Source organism: Charadrius vociferus, unplaced genomic scaffold (genome assembly GCF_000708025.1).
Source record: "Charadrius vociferus isolate BGI_N301 unplaced genomic scaffold, ASM70802v2 scaffold398, whole genome shotgun sequence".
In the NCBI taxonomy this organism is placed as follows: domain Eukaryota; kingdom Metazoa; phylum Chordata; class Aves; order Charadriiformes; family Charadriidae; genus Charadrius; species Charadrius vociferus.
The window spans coordinates 363,451-378,775 of NW_009649571.1; the positions used below are offsets into that span (position 1 = coordinate 363,451).

Sequence of the window (15,325 nt, forward strand, 5' to 3'; positions counted from 1 at the left end):
CCGCTCCTTAGACTCACCTTTGCAAACCTCTAGTTTTCACCAGAAGACTAGAAGAAGCAAATATGCTGGCTTTTAAAGAAGTTGTCAGGGGTAAAGAGACTTCAGACAAGTAAATCTACTATGCAGTGTGGGCAGATACAGAAGCTGTAATAAATGGCTGACCTGGTTAATATATAGATAAATTTTGTCACAGGGAGACTGAATCCAGCTTTTGCACAGGAAAATCACACCTCAGAAATACTGTTTCTGGAGGAATCAACAAGATACAGGTGTTGGACATCCCCTGGTCAGCTAAGAAGGGTCTTCATCAAAGCTTGCAGGGGACAAGCTGCCATAGGCTAGGGAGGAAGATCCTCACATGGATAACTGAATGGCTGAGAGAGAAAAAAAGGGAGGAGGATCACCCAGGCAGCTCATTCTGCCACCAGACATCTTGTAAAACATCTCATCCATGTGCAGCAGGTGCCAAAGGTGGCGGGTGCAGCATGACAAGTTAGGACAAGACTCAGGAACAGGGCAAGGCACCATGCAAATCTAAACTGTACCCATACCTTCTCAGATGGTTAGAGGTCCAAGTCTGGTAACCCAGCCCCAGCAGGGACATGGCCTAAGCAGGGGAGGGAGAGTGAAGGATGAGAGGCACAGCTGAAGAGCAAGGAGACTTGCTCAGGGTTTAAGATCTGGAACAGCACGAGGTGGATGGGTAGAGAAGATAGTCGCACATCACCAGCAAGCACCGCAGCCATCAGCTCTGAGTCTCCAAATTGCTTGTCATACATCAAAGGCCGGTCCAGCACCTCCCTTGCCTCAACACTCCTCTGCTCTCTCCAGCAGGCGGTTGGGACCCAGGTGCCTGGGCTTATCTCTGCTGCACCCACCCAGTCCCTGTCAGCCCTTCTCACCAATGCGCTCCCACAGCACCCAGAAAAGGAGCAGCAGGTGAAACCACTGCAACAAGCAAAAGGCAGTGCAGAGATGGGCAGTGAAGCTCCTCGTTGCAGGATGCCACCAGTGCCAAGAAGGTGCCTCACCCCAGGAAGCCCTTAGAAACCTTCAGGGAAGAAATGTCCCGTGTCATTAAATATATGAGGACATCTGGCCAGGTTTGCTGGAGTGATAAAGCAAGTACAACCCTGTTTTCACTCTGTCCTTGCGTGCTTCTCCTTGCCCCTGTACCTGGCTGCTGTTGAAGGCAGAGTGCTGGGAGAGGGGCTGCGTGGTCCGATGAGTGTTGGATGAGCAGCAGTTACAGGGACAGGCTTGATGGAGGGGCTGTGGTGGGGAGCCCTCCGCCTGCTCTGCATGGAAGGGACTCACACCCAGAACAGATCTGAAATTGCAGCCTGTGTACATCCTGCGCCAGGGCACAGGGAGGACACAGATGGACAAAAGGAGGAGTGGCAAATGCTGGTGGCAAAGAGAAATGATCTCACCGCTGTCTGGCAGGGTGATGCCTGCACACGGCAGGAAGGAAATATTTGGCTGGAACACAATGTGGAGACACTGGGTCTCCCCGTCACACAAAGCCCTTGGTGAAGGGTGTTGCTGGCAGCAGGTTGTTTTCATCTGCATCAATACATGTACCGAATACAAGCCTCAAGGCAAAGCTACATGTGGTCCCCGTGCTCCTGGGAGCGTGGCAAATCCTGAAGTGTTCCAGTCCAAACTGCTGGGGAGAATTCCTGCTGGAAATGCTGGGGTCCTTCCAAAAAGGGTGGAGATGACAATGGGTTGGGAAGTCCCAGAGAGGTCCCTTGCCCTGCTGCTGCTGGGACGTGTCCAGCTCTCGTCCCTGCTCAGCACCAAGACCAGGAGGGACAGTTTTCCAAATGTATTTTCCCGGTGCTTCAGAGGAGGAAGGAGCACCTGTGAGCATCTCAAGGTGCTCAGTTGCTGGGACAACACCTTCCTGGTGTACCTGCTACTGTCACAGAGCAACAAAGTAGATCCTGGGCTGAAACAAATGCCCGGGTGACTGGCCAGACTGGCCAGAGACGATCAAGGTGGAAAGGCCAACCGAGAGGATTTTGGAGGAACTTCCTTTTCCAGGAGAGGCACAAGCTGCTTCATACCCTGCTAGACCTCAGTACCTGCAAGCACTGGCTAAACCCTTGGAGATGAGCATGTGTGAGGTGCTGGGGTCTTGCTGGGGACATGGTTTACCCTGGGCAGGTTGTGGTTTCTCCTGGGTGGATTTGGAGGGGCTGAACAGAGCAGGAAGGGAAGGATGGAGTGGGATTTCAGAAATACAAATTCAAAGCAAGACAGTCTCTGGAGGCAGAGATCCAATATCACCGTAATCTGACCCCAGGGTGGGCTTTCTCTGTGCGGTGCCCAGGAGCAGAGACCATAGGCAGCCCTGCACCAGCTCTCCAGGTTTGGGTCTGGAGGATTCAGACACCCACCTTCCACTTCCATCTTCCACCAGCCCTGCAGCACCATGGAACTGAGAGGTCCCAAAGCTGAGTCTTGCCCTTGCCTTGGCCCAGCCTGAATGCGTGGATGAGTGGGACTCCAGGGTTGCAGAGGGCTGCAATCACATCAGGGCAAGTGGAGGGAAGACCAGTTGGATGGTGGTGGTGGCTGCAGCCCTCCAAACTCCAACCTCAATCTCTGTGGCCAAGGCCCGTGGCCTTTCTCCACCCAGCCCATCATACCCATGGGATTTCCAGCCTCACTGCACCCCTTGCCTCACCTCTGCCTGGCCGTGATCCTGCCCCACAGGAGGCACACAGGAGGGAAAATCCTGGTGGGCTCTGAAAATGCCCTTGCTTGGATGAGCTCAGTACAGGATCACCCCTGGCTGCTCACCATCCACAGACCCCAGGAAGACAACAGAAGGGACCACATGCCCGAGCACCCCATGTTCTCCCCAGACATCTACACAAAGTTCCAGGGTGAGTTTCTGTTTATTTGGCAAAAAGGACAGACTGTGTGATGGACAAGCAGGAGACGTATCAGAGCCTTGACCACCGAGCGCAGAAGAGGGATGGCGGAGCAACAGCCTGGAGCTTCAGGGCATGGATCTTGAATTGCTCAGCAGAAGCATCCACCAGCGAGCCCGCACTTCCTGGAAAACAGCCAGGAGAAGTAGGCTGAGTATTTGAGATCAGGAGGCCAACAGAAAGGGCCGAGCAGGGCTTTCCACGAGGATCAGTACTTTCTCTTCCAGTTCGCTCCAGCTCTGTAGGGAGTACCGGTGTGGTGGGAATTCATGTGTCAGGGTGGGCCAACAACAACCAAGTTTTGTGTGGTGAGACACCAACCCAATCTCTGGCTGGTTTTGCAGGTCCACAACCCTGAGGTCCCTTTGGCAAGAGCCAGTGTCCCAGTCCTTGCTGCTGGATGAGCTCTGCAGCTGTTTCTCTTCTGAACCAGTGGTTTTGGTGCAAGTGCCCTTGCTCACTACTGCACCCTGGGGATCCCCACTGCAGAGCAGATCCAAAACAAACAGTCCTACCTGGGTGTGAGCTCCACCACAGGTTTGAATGATTCAGCCCCTGAGTAATTCGAGGAGTTCATGGTGGCCCTTGTTGGGGCACCAAGGGGGGCAATTTCCAGCTGAGGACATTGCAAACACCGTGTTGCACTGCAGCAACTCACCTACGCTTCATTGAGGCTGCATTCCTCTGTGAAAATAAAAAGAAAAGCTGAGTCTGGGGCTGTGGTCTGGCTAGTCCTTTTTAGCACCCAATATAGACAACCTGAGAATGAACTTGAGCAGGGTGAAAGCCACAATGTGCCAAACCAGAGAGCCATCTCCTGCCAGCTCAGACCACAAAGTGGTGACAGTGATGGGCTGAGCTGGCACGTCCCTGCTGGCACGTCCTGGCTCCCCGTCTCAACCAAGCCAGCCTGACATCGTGCTGGGCAGTGCTCACCCTGGCTGGGCAGCATCTTGATCATCTTGTTGGTAAAGCTCTGCTCCCGTGCAAGCTTCTTAAAGAGTGCTGTGATTTTGGGGCTCACCTCCCGGGTTCTGCCTAAAGGCAAAGACACGCTTTAGCTCTAGGCCATGGCTGGTCCCTGCATCTCCTGGGCAGCTGGTGGGTGTGCCCAGGCAAGGATGGGATGGGTGACGGTCCCTGGGAGAAGGCTGAAGGCAGTGGTGGAGATCCTGGAGAGTGGTGGTGTCCAGGGACAGGAGACACCCCTCCCAGGGGACAAGATGAAGTGGAGGTCCTGGCACCAGCACACTGTCTCCTCTCTCGGTTCCCATCCCCGCTGTTTCTGCCCTGCTTGCAGCAGGACCCCCACTTTTTGCCCCATTTCACCAAGAGACTTACCCAAGGCCATGGATTTCTGGCACAGTGCAGAACCCTGAGCCCCAGCCTCCCCTGCCAGCCCCCAATCGCTGCCCCTTCCCCTGCCCCGCTCCCGCACCGGGTCAAGAGGTGCCAGCATGAAGGCAGTGGTGAGGAGGGTGTCTCTCCCGCAGGCCCCCTGACTCCTGGCTGCTCAGGACACTGCAAAGCACCCCAGCAACCCCGAGCTCTTCACCCCAGTCAGACTCCCACTGGCTACGCACTGTAGAGCCTCAGCATGTGCAAGGTCTTCCTGTCCTTCACTCTGGAGGCAAAAATAACAGCGTAGGTCTTGCCGTCGGTATCCACCACTTGCACCGTTTTATTGCCTCTCTCTGCAAAAGGACGTGGAGGAAAGCAAAAAATTAATTGTCTCCCCCTGCGAGGTCCCACACTGTAATGGGCTGTAAGAGTGTGACGCAGGATCGCAGGGACAGCTCCAGCCAACACGGCTTTCTTCTGTGTCTCCCCCTGCTGGTTTTTCCTCTCGCTAAGGCTTCTGTGAAAGCCTGGGGGAGCCCACAGATCACAGCAGAGCGGAGCGACACCAACAAGAACACAGAAGGCTCTGGGGATGGTGACTGCAGACAGCAGAGTAGCCCGGCCAGTGTCAGACTAATACTTGGGCTGGGGATGGTGGGAAATCACTCTTGCGTCATCCCTTGGGAACATACGTCCACAGCCCCATTGCAGAATGAACCTGCTTTTCCCCAGGGTTTAAGCTCAGTCTGAACGTGTCTGTCTTATCTCAGAGCAAGTTCCTAGGGGGAAGGAGCAGGGTGTCCACTGCCCTGGAGGGTCACCAGCCCTGGCATGGACCAGCCTTGTCCTGCAGCTGGTGCCAGCCACAGAGGGATGTCCCACCCCAGGACCTCAGGAGAGGCAGACACGGACCCCTGAGGGCCGTGTCCCCAGGGACAACCAGCTGCTTCAGACAGGGATGATAGGAAGTGCCTCTGCCCCATCCTCTACCCCCCACTCACCGGGGCTGTAGTATTCACCCGGGACGACTGTTTGCTTGTAGATCCACTCTGATTTCTTACACCCCTTTGGCCTGCAAAACAGTGAAGGATGTTCTGGCTGGGATGAAGTGACCCCCCTTCTCCTCCCCTGGGGACACTGGCTCCAGGGTCACTACACATAATGTGGGACTTGCTGTTCAGTGATGAGACAGTGTGGCCAGGGCGAGGGGGACACATGCCACTCTTGGAGCAATGGGTGCCTGGGTTGGCAGGGCACAGTGTTGGCACAGGATTGCCCCATGGGGTGACATACTCTGAGCTGGTGGGATGAGGCTGGTCCTGCTGGGAAAGCTTTAGTCGTAGGGTCCCTTATCATCTTGCTGTATCCCTGCTGGGAACAGCGGCGTGCCTGAGCCTCCGTGGTGGGACCACTCCTGGCTGGTGCTGCCCTGAGCCTGCCTGGCCTGACCAGAAGAAGAGATCCCCACAGTGCAGCTCTCCTGAGCCCCTTTTTCAAACCACGGGGCTGGTGGCCCTGCCTCATCCCCTGCTCAGGGATTTGGTGGGTGCTGGGTGGAGGGACCCGGGTGGAGACCCACGGGTGAAGGTCCAGGTAGGAGGCTGGTCACTGAAGCCCATGGAGAAAAGCACTTGGCACTTACGTGGGAATTGCAAAGGAGACCTTCAGGTCTCCCTCCCCCAGGACCGTGATGGTGGCCATCGCCATCTTCAGCTCATCCTTCTTTCGGAGGTAGCTCTCGGAGTCAGAGGCCAAAGCAGTGATGTGCCATTTCCCTGCAATCTGGCAGCAAGGGTGGGCTGTGAGTCCGGAGGAGCCGGCAGGGGCTGTCCCCCCGTGGGGACACAGCCAGGACACCCTCAGGCCATGGGACACCTGCATCCCCTCCAGATACTGAAATCCCTGCTGGGCTATGCTGGAGGTGGGTGACTGCCCTCACTGGGGTGCGACAGTAGAGCTGGTGGTGGCTGCAGGTTCCCCAGCCATCCCCAGTACCAAAACACCTCTCCAGTCCCCACCCTGGTGACTGGAGGCCATGCTCCCACCTTCTCTTCCCTGGGATGCTGCGGCTCACCTTGCTCATGTCCAGCCCCTCGGCGCTGAGGTCCTCAGCCTCTGCACTCAGCAGGCAGAGCAAGGCCAGCACCAGGCTCAGCCCCACGGTCCTCATCTTGCCGCAGCCTCCTCCGGCTTCACCAGCAGGATGGAGAGCAGTGCCAGGGCTGCCGGCTTTATAATGCCGTGCTCTCCCCCTCTCTGCCCACCCCGGTGCTGCTGTGTGCCAAGCTGCATGGATAACGCTGCTGGTGTTGGCTTGGGCAAGGTGGTGGTTTCGAAGGGCTGATGTCATGCTGGGGTAAACAGCATGTGATCTCACGGAAGAAGGAAAGTGCCTGCAAGCCCCGGGAGGGGCTGAGAAGCAGTGTTGCAGGAGCTGTTGCACCAGTGCTGAAATTTAGGACTTTCCCGGTTTCTTTAGTCGCTTGTGAAAGAACAAAGAGAGCTTTTGTTTCCCAGCTGGCTGATGGAGGGCTGACAGGAGGAGCAGGGAGGTCCTTCCTGGCACTGGCCACGGCAGCTCTGTTACCCAGTGACCCATCATGAAGGTGCTCGGAGACCCGTCCTTCTGGCCAGGCTGGCATCTGCCCCAATGCCTGTGGGATAGTGCCCAAACCTGGGCTCCTGCTCACTGCTGGCTTGACCTGACCCCGTGATGCCTGTGAAGGCTCGCCCACCCGCTCCACAGAGTGGGACGCACTTGCAGCAGGGCAGGCAGAAGAATGGGTTCGTGTCACTGTGGGAGTGTCCCCTTCTTCCCGGGGTGTGATGTCCCCTGTGCCCTGGCTCTGACAGGCTCTGGGGGTCACAGTTCTGAAAGGTCCATGCTGCTTCCTTACAGCCTAGCTGGGCATGGAGGGACCCCCACTCTGGGGAAGGGGGGCAGTGGTGGGGACCAGGGGCTGCCTCCTCTCCACAGGAGGAGGATGGGGATGGAGGACGGGCTCTGGCTGCTCTTGGGGCTCATTGCAGCACGGTCCTACCTTGGTCAGTGGGCAGATGGGGGCACCAATGGGGCTGGGAGACAGGAGTGGGGGTCCCACTGCTGCCATGCATCTACCCTGGCCAGCCACAGCGCAGTCCCACTCCTGTCTGGGTGGCCTTGGGGGTCGACTGAGCCGGGAACGGGCTGTCCTGGGGATGAGGTGGATGCTGGGAGGCAGAGCCTGTGCAGGCAGGGCTGGGCAGCCTGACTGCTTACCCTGCCAGCCCAGAGCTGCTGCCCACCCAGCCGAGCTGCGCGAGCCCTGCTCATCCCAGCTTGGTTCTCCCCTGCCTGCATCCCCCGAGGCTGCCCCACTGCGTCTTCCCCATCCTCTGCTCCCCCATCCTCCCCATGCTGGGCACAGCAAACAACGCAGCAAAGGAGCCCCCCATCACCCCTGGGGTGCTGACAGGAAGGGTGGGATCCAGGACTGCTGGGTTCAGGGTGCCTGGGGACCCTGGCAGCACCCTTGCTCCTGCCAACAAAAGCACTGAGATCTGGGGCAGCTTCTGCATCTATTTATTTAGGAGGATGAGGCGTGATCCTGGCACGGGGCAGCGGGTCAGACAGAGCCTGGCTGGGGTGGACGGGAAGGGGCACCATGGAGGGGGAAGCAGACCCCAGTTTCCACCAGGTCTGGAGGACACACAGCCCCTTCAGCTGCAGGGAGGCAGGACAGACGGAGAGCCGTTAGAGCAGGGGAAAGCCGATGTGATGTGGAGCGCCAAGGTGTGGGGGGGCTCCCTGGGGGGCTGTGAGTCCCTGCTTGGCCCAGGACATACTGGGAGGGAGACCCAGCTTCCACCGGCCACACTCACCTGATGGCCTTGGAGCACTGATCTGTTGGAAAGCAAAGAGAAGGGTGAGCGTGGCACAGGCGGTGCCCTGAGCCCCCGCACAGCATCCCCACACAGAGGGGCCATGCGTGCCACCCTGCACCCTCGTGACACTCACCCGACTTGGGCAGGATGGCCATCATGTCCTTGGTCAGGCCCGCGGTGAGGATGAGCTCTTTGAACCTCTGCAGGAGCTGGGGGCTCACACCCTGGTCCCTTGCTGCAGCCAGACACCCAAAGCAGGGGCTGGTGAGTGCGGGGGGACCCAGCAGTGAGCCACATGCTGGGGGTCTGGCTCCCACGGGACCCCAGAGAAGGGCAAAGGCAAAGCCATGAAGGTGCAGGGTGGGCACCAGGTACCCCATGGCTGCCCTGGGCTGGCAGCAAAGGGGCACATGCCCCTTGGGACAGGTGAACCACCTGCCTGGGTGGTATGGGGCTGCTGGTGGGGCTGAGGGTCCGCAGACAGAATGGGACATTTGGTTCAAATCGCAAGCAACTGGGGGTATTTTTACTGCAAGATTTCATTCACCCCAAAATGAATTCCCTGGGGGTGCCTGGGTGTCAGCATGTTGGGTGCCAACGTGGTTGCCTGTGGCCCTGGTGAAGCGCCCTGCCCCCCCCCCCCCCGGTGCCTGTCCCTCCCCCCCGGGGAGCTGTGGGTACCCGTCCCCACGCCCGACACCCACTGAGGAGCTGCAGTGCAGTGTGGGGATCCTGCCCGCCCTGCTTGAGCTCGTGCACGATGGCGTAGCAGCTGTAGTCCGTCTCCATCACACGGAGGTCCCTCTCCTCTTGTGCTGCTAAAGGACCCCAGGCAGTGCCCGGTCAGGCAACGCAGCACAGCCCGGGCACCTCTGTGGCCCCTCCAGGGCTCACAGCTCAGGACCTGAGCCCCAGAATTGCCCGAGGCGGGGAGTGAGAAGGGAACCCCTGTGCGATCCGGCAGAGCCAGGCACCCACCCGCAGCATGACCTCTTGCCAAACGATGGAGGCAGAGGGCCAAACCCACCTCCCGCCGCTCCCCGAGCACAGGGGACCGGCGATGCCCACCCTCTGTTTCAGGGTGTCCGTGGCTCCCATCCTCCCTGCCCCTACGTACCCATGTAGTGCCCTGCCTGCCCGCTTCGCTGGAAGAGCAGCTCAAACTTTTGGCATCTGTCCAGCCTGGAAAGGGAAAACAGAAATGGCAAATGTGGCTGGACGCCACATGGGAGGGCAGCGGGGTGGTGGGGCAGGGAGGAGCCCAGCCTGCCTGGGGGACATGCTGGAGCACAGGCAGAACTGGGCGCCATGGGGCAGCGGGTCTGTGGGAGGATGATCTTCACCCAGCCACCTTGGTGGGGTGGGGAGTCCCCTGCCCCAGGTGGACACAGTGAGCAGGATGGGCACTCACAGGGGCCAGACAAGCTTCATAGCCAGGTCCCCCTCTGGCGTGAAGCTGATGGTGGTGATGGATGACTTCATCCCATCCTTCATCTTCAGGAACATGGAGCAGTTGGAAGCAGCAGCTGTGACATGCCATGTCCCTGCAAACTGCACCAGGACACCACCAGTGGGGTCTGGGAAAGCCATGAGGACCTGCCACCCACCATGCTGGACCTGCCAGCCTGTAGTGGGGGACCTGCCACCCTCTGTGGGGACCTGTCAGCCGAAAGCCATGAGGACCTGCCACCCACCATGCTGGACCTGCCAGGCTGTGGTGGGGGACCTGCCACCCTCTGTGGGGACCAGCCAGCCGAGCATGGGGACATGCCACCCACCCACGTGCAGAACACCCTGCCCTGCCCCATGCCAGAACAGTGGAGGCAGTGTCTGGCACACCTTGGGGAAGCACATCACACTGCCGGGCATCATGGCCCCGGGTGTTTGTGTCCCTGCAGCAGGGCCACCGCCAGGTTTGGCCACGGCAGGCAGGAGCTAGCCAGGACTAACCTAATTTTGCACAGGCATCCACACCCTCCTGGCAGCTGCCCTGGTGCCAGCTCAGGCCCAGGACTGGGGGGTGCCTGGGAGTGCCCGGCTTTCCCCGGGGGGGCGGCAGGGCACCCTGCCCCAAGCAGCCCCTCCAGAGCAGGCAGGACCAGCCGGGTGGGCACCCTGTGCCGTTACCTTCTCGGTGTTGAAGCCCGGCTGCACGGGGACCTCGGCCCCTGCCCGCAGCAGGCAGAGCAGGGTCAGCGCCAGGCTGGACAGCACCATCATCATCCTTACTCCAGGGGCTGGATACAGATGGGAGAGACTACGTGCTCCTGCCTTTTCCTGCATCCACCTTTATAGCCTCTGCTGCTGGCAGCACCCCCTGCCCGCCCCCACTTTATGCAACAGGTTACACAAGACCAGGGATAACTTGTACCCGTGTTAGGTGACAGCGTTGGCCCATTCCCCCTCTAATTGCCCAGTCCCGAATGAATGCAGCCTTGTGTGAGACCCAGCCCGAAGCGTGTCAGGGACTGGGCGATGCCCTGTGCCTGTTGCTGTGTCTGGGGAGAGGGATAGGGGTGCCACCAGTGCCCCACTCTTGGCTGTTGCGCACTGGCCCTGGGTTCCGGCAGTGCCGGGATGGATCCTGCCTCAAGGGGGAGGATGGTTGGAATGGCGTCTTAGCCCAGGGTTGAGCTGCACCCTGGTGCCCCCCAGAAGGGGCTGTGGCTTCCCAGGCTGCTGGCACAGACCCCACTCTGGGAGAGGCTCCAGGCTCATGGCATGGAGAGCAGGGCAGCCAGGGCTGAGCCACATCCAACGCTCACAGCCATCGCCCTGGTTCATGTCCATCCTGCCCCCACATTTTTGGAAAGACACCCCCTCCTCCCATCACCCCATCCCCATGCTGCCAGCCTGCTCTTGGAGGGGAAACTGAGGCAGGGAGGACAGGGTAGCCCAGGGAGCAGATAAGAGTGGATCCCCCCAGTGGGTCCCAGCACTGGAGGACCCCTTCTCCCTGGACAGGGCAGGTTTTGTGGCCCAGCAGCACCGTGGCATGGGAAAGCGAGTGCACACAGGGTCCCACTTCAGTGGCGCCACAGCCAGGAGCTGGTATCAGCCCTGACCCCGGGGCCAGGGCCCAGCCCACCACCACCGGCCATGCTCCCCCCTCCCCATCACCCCATTGGGGCTCCCCCTGCAACGACTCAGCAGACAAGGGGGTGGGGGGCTGGTTTTATACGGGCTTTAATGGGGATGGGGGTACAGGTGTGGGGTGTGAAGCTGGGGAGCAAAGGCTGCTGCAGTGCTGGGGGTGCGCTGAGGACAGGATGGGGTGGGGCGGCTACCGGCTTGCGGTGCTGTCGGGGGTCCGGCTGGCAGCAGCTGGCAGGTCTGCCTGGAAGAGATTGGGGTGGGGGGAGGGAGCGAGTGCGGCTAAGCTAGGGGAGACAGGGGGACACACATGGGGACATCGGCCCTGCCAGCCCTGCACCAAGTGGATGGGCACCCACCACCCAGGGTCTGGGGCAACAAAAGAGCAACCCTGTGGGGCCGGGGTGGGGGATCCCCGTGCAGGGGTAAGGGGGACCCCAGGGAGAGGAGCAGCCTTGGGGGGGTTGGGAAAGGGATGGGGGCTCTGCAGGGTGGAGCAGCTCTGATCATCCCCCGTGCCCCCCGTTGGGCTGGTGTGAGCCCCAGCCAGGGCAGGACTCACCTAGGCAGCATCTGCCATGCATTTGTCTGCAGGAGGAAGAAAAGTGGAGATCAGCTCATCCCAGGGCTGGGGGACTGCTGACCCCCCGAGGGACCCCGCATGGGGCTCTGCCGGGGCTCTGCCCAGTGGCACCCCACGGCTGGCCCCATGACGGCCCCACAGGGACACAGGGAGAAAGCAGGAGGGTCTCTTGCCTCTTAACCCCCCCAGCTGACCTCCTGCTCCTGCCACCCCTCTGCCCCTCCAGTCTCTCACCTGTCTGGGGCAGGATGAGGATCTCTTCATCCGTCAGGCCCTGCTCCCTGGAGAACTGGGTGAACCTCTCCAGGCGCTCGGGACTCAGCTCCTTCGTCCGGCCTGCAACCGAGAGCGGGGTGAGAGGCAGCAACCCCCTGCCCCCAGTGAGGGGCCATGCTGCCCTGGGGTGCAGGCAGCCCAGCAAGGGACAGGTTCCCCAGGAAGGGGGTCCCAACCCAGCCATTCCATGGGTCATCCCAGACTGGGAGATGATGCTGCCCTTCTCCCATGGGAGAGATCCCCCACCGAGGACATCCTGGAGAGTCCTGGGGGGTTAGGGGATGGGCGGCATGGGTGTCTCGGGGCAGACATACTGTAGAGCAGCACCATGGTGGAGGAGCCAGTGCTCTTGGAGATCTGGGTGGCGACCAAGGCATACTCCTCATAGTTGGTCTCCACCACGCGGATGTCATGCTTGCTGCCCCAGCCTGCAAGGAGACAGGGGAGGGCACAGCTCAGCCCCGGGCACCAAGCCAGCCCCGAGGCGGTCTGGTGAGGGCAGGAGCAGGGACAGGCAATAGCGGGGTTGGGCTGGGAGCTGGGGGTATGTAGGGGCTGCCCCACAGGAGAATGGGCAGGGAGCTGGGCACTCACGTGGGCTGGCGTAGCTGGAACGCCCAAGTCTCTGTCTTGGTGTAAAGGCTGTTCCTCTTCTCGCACTGGTCACCCCTGGGGAGTGCAGCACGAGGACGTCAGAGGGGCTGGGGGGGATGCTCCAGCCCACCTATAGCCCCAGGCATGGCACCATGGGGGAGGACCCCCTGCTCATCCACCCGCTCCCCATGCCCGTACTTGGGGTAGGTGGAGGTGACTTCCAGGTTCCCATCTGTGGTGGCAGAGATGACCGTGGTGCACATCTTCATCAGGTGCTTCTTGTCTTTGAACCAGTTGGAGTTGGAGGCCAGGCCGATGCTGTACCATCTCCCCGTGAGCTACACACAACCTCTGCTCAGTCACCGGCCGGGTGAAGACCCCCATCGCCCTTTGGCTTCCCACCAGCCCCCCACCAGGCCACCATCCCCCTCCCCTGCCAGCCTGTGCCCCGCAGCAGGACAGTGTCCCGAGGTCCTTGTCCCCCAGGGAGCTGCTACAGCTCTTGGCATCCACAAAGCCCAGCGGCTGGGAGAGTCCTCGTTTATGATGTGCCCTTCACTGCCCAGTACTTGGGATGTTTCCTTCCTCTTTGCCCCAAGCCTGGGGAGGGGGTGACAGGACTGCCTGGCTCTGAGATGCCATTTGCATCCGTCCAGGAGCATGAGAGGAGGAATCAGGACCCTGGGACCAGCATGGCTCATCCCAGCCTGGTCCCCGGAGCCACTGGCTCAGTGCACCAGGAGAGGAGCTGTCAACCTTGGAGGTGGGCTGTGCTAGGACCACCCCAGCAGGACATGCCAAACCCCCATCCTTGCAGGACGTGCCTCCATCCCCATCATCTCCCTGGGGTGGGTCTGTCCCCCAGGACCCCTCCGGGGATTCCTGGAGGAGCAGACAGCTCACTGGGACCCCAGGGCTGCGGGGCTGGGACTGCAGCATGCAGCCGGGCTGGGGCTGTCCTGCTCTGCGTCCTGCTCGTCATTGGGAGAGGAAGGGGAGTGCAAGCACCCAAAGCGTGCAAGCACCCAAAGCATGCCAGCACCCGGGGCTAGGAGGGCAGAGTGGTGTGTGGGACTCCCCAGCACAGCAGCCCTTGATTTTTTGGGACCCTGGGTTGGGGGTGGATGGGGTCTGTGTTGGGGAGAGGGGTCCATGACCCATCTCTGTGCTGCCTGTCTAACTCAGCTTGCTTTTCTCAGTCCCCCCTATAAAATCCCTGTGTCTCTACAGCCACCCCACAGCACAGCAGATGGCTTGGCCCCACATCTGTTGGGTCCTGCCCCACAGGCTGGAGCCTGGATCCTGTACCTCCTCCAGAGCCACTAAACCCGGGAGCTGGGGGCCCTGAGGGATGGGGGGGCTGCGGGTGCACCAGCCGCCCTGCCCCTCCCAGTGTTGGGACCAGCCTGACCCCAAATCCACCTGCAACACCATCTCCGCACATTTTCAGAGTGAGGATCCCCAAAAAATGCCCTGAACCCCCGGGCAGGGTCACCTTGTCCTGCTGGAAGTCGGTTTGCACGGGTATGCTGTCCTGCGCGTGCAGTGCCCCAGGGAGGGCCAGCCCCAGGATGCCGAGCAGCGTGGCGTGCATGTCTCCCGCCGAGCCGAGCCGAGCCAGAGGAACAGGCAGAGTGCTGCGGTGCTGGAGAGTCCGGCAAGCCCCTATTTATGGGCAGGCTGTGCAGTGGCCCCAGGGGGGCCAGCCCTGCCTCCCCCCGTGCTGTTATGCAAGCGAGAGCAGGGGCGAGCGCCGAAGCCAAAGGGCAGGCGGGGGAACCTGCAAATGTTTCCCCTCCTGTTGATATGACATGTTTGCTTCAGGGTGCCAAACTGCTCCGCAGCAAAAATGCAGCTTGCAGCCAGCGCAGCGGCTGTCCCGGCCCCCAGCGTTGCAGAGCTGGGGGCTGCTGCGGGCAGCTGGGGTGGCCCACGGACACAGGCACAGGGCCAGGACCGGGGGCCAGGGCTAGCTGGCTGGCCCCCCGTTGCAGAATGGCCTCCCTCAGACTCAGAGAGGGGCCAGAGGGAGGTGGAGGGAATGTTGAGTGCCTACCGGGTCCTGATCCAACCCGTGGGACTCCTGGGCAGCTTCAGGTGCTCCTGTGAGACCTCCCCCCTTGCCCTGACCCAAGTCCCTCTATCCCCCGAGGAAGCATCTCAACTGGCCCTGTCACCCGCCAGGGTGGCTCTCATCGAGATGCAGCTCCGGTGCACCCTGATGCGGGGCTGGGGGTGCTGGGGGGCAGCCAGACCCCCACCTCGGGCAGCCCTGATGCTCAGTTCCCGGGGGACCAGCACACAGCCAGGCAGATCCTCCAGTGCTCCATCCCCCGCCATGCCACCCTGCACCCTTTGCCAAGAGGGGCTGGGAGATGTCCTCCCCCCTGGCTTGGGGTCACCAGCAGGTGCTGAGCTGCCCCCCTGCTTAATTTGGGGAGACCCTGAGGACCTGCAGGATGAGGGCTGGGGGTGAACATGGGGTGCCAGCAGCCGCAGCCATGGGTCTGGCACAGCTTGGGCAGGGTTGGCTGTGCCGGGCAGAGCATCAGCCCTGAGGCTCTCCCCGCAGCGGGGCCCTGCCAAGGCGCTTTACGTAAGGAGCTTGTTTTCACAACAGCTGGTTTTT

General features: G+C 60.8%; 3 protein-coding genes across 3 annotated transcripts; all 3 read right to left on the bottom strand.

The window, feature by feature from the left end:
* Positions 1-3,603: 3,603 nt before the first annotated feature.
* Positions 3,604-6,456, bottom strand: LCNL1 (lipocalin-like 1). The gene is made up of 6 exons (XM_009890265.1): positions 6,361-6,456; positions 5,929-6,068; positions 5,288-5,358; positions 4,529-4,639; positions 3,882-3,983; positions 3,604-3,629 (listed from the first exon to the last, which is right to left on the bottom strand). The coding sequence occupies exons 1-6, from the start codon at positions 6,454-6,456 to the stop codon at positions 3,604-3,606; spliced, it is 546 nt and encodes a 181-aa protein (XP_009888567.1).
* Positions 6,457-8,143: 1,687 nt separating this feature from the next.
* LOC104291103 (lipocalin-15-like) lies at positions 8,144-10,373 on the bottom strand. The gene is made up of 6 exons (XM_009890302.1): positions 10,278-10,373; positions 9,562-9,701; positions 9,268-9,332; positions 8,855-8,968; positions 8,269-8,385; positions 8,144-8,169 (listed from the first exon to the last, which is right to left on the bottom strand). The coding sequence occupies exons 1-6, from the start codon at positions 10,371-10,373 to the stop codon at positions 8,144-8,146; spliced, it is 558 nt and encodes a 185-aa protein (XP_009888604.1).
* Positions 10,374-11,805: 1,432 nt separating this feature from the next.
* Positions 11,806-14,313, bottom strand: PTGDS (prostaglandin D2 synthase 21kDa (brain)). Its single transcript, XM_009890266.1, is given in 7 exon segments — positions 11,806-11,831; positions 12,061-12,162; positions 12,417-12,530; positions 12,697-12,722; positions 12,724-12,771; positions 12,895-13,034; positions 14,192-14,313. Coding segments are annotated over 7 exon segments (555 nt in total). The 5' UTR covers positions 14,291-14,313.
* Positions 14,314-15,325: the final 1,012 nt, after the last annotated feature.

Bases quoted from the DNA above. Each gene is read 5' to 3' on its own strand.
- LCNL1 (XM_009890265.1), bottom strand. From the start codon at position 6,456: ATGAGGACCGTGGGGCTGAGCCTGGTGCTGGCCTTGCTCTGCCTGCTG. The intron at 3,984-4,528 runs GTGCGTAGCCAG...CTTTGCCTTTAG, and splicing joins GCACATGCTGAGGCTCTACA to GCAGAACCCGGGAGGTGAGC. The intron at 3,630-3,881 runs GTGAGCACTGCC...TTATTTTCACAG, and splicing joins CAAGATGCTGCCCAGCCAGG to AGGAATGCAGCCTCAATGAA.
- LOC104291103 (XM_009890302.1), bottom strand. From the start codon at position 10,373: ATGATGATGGTGCTGTCCAGCCTGGCGCTGACCCTGCTCTGCCTGCTG. The intron at 8,969-9,267 runs GTACGTAGGGGC...GGGGTCCTTTAG, and splicing joins GCAGGCAGGGCACTACATGG to CAGCACAAGAGGAGAGGGAC. The intron at 8,386-8,854 runs GTGGGTGTCGGG...GTCTGGCTGCAG, and splicing joins CACTGCACTGCAGCTCCTCA to CAAGGGACCAGGGTGTGAGC.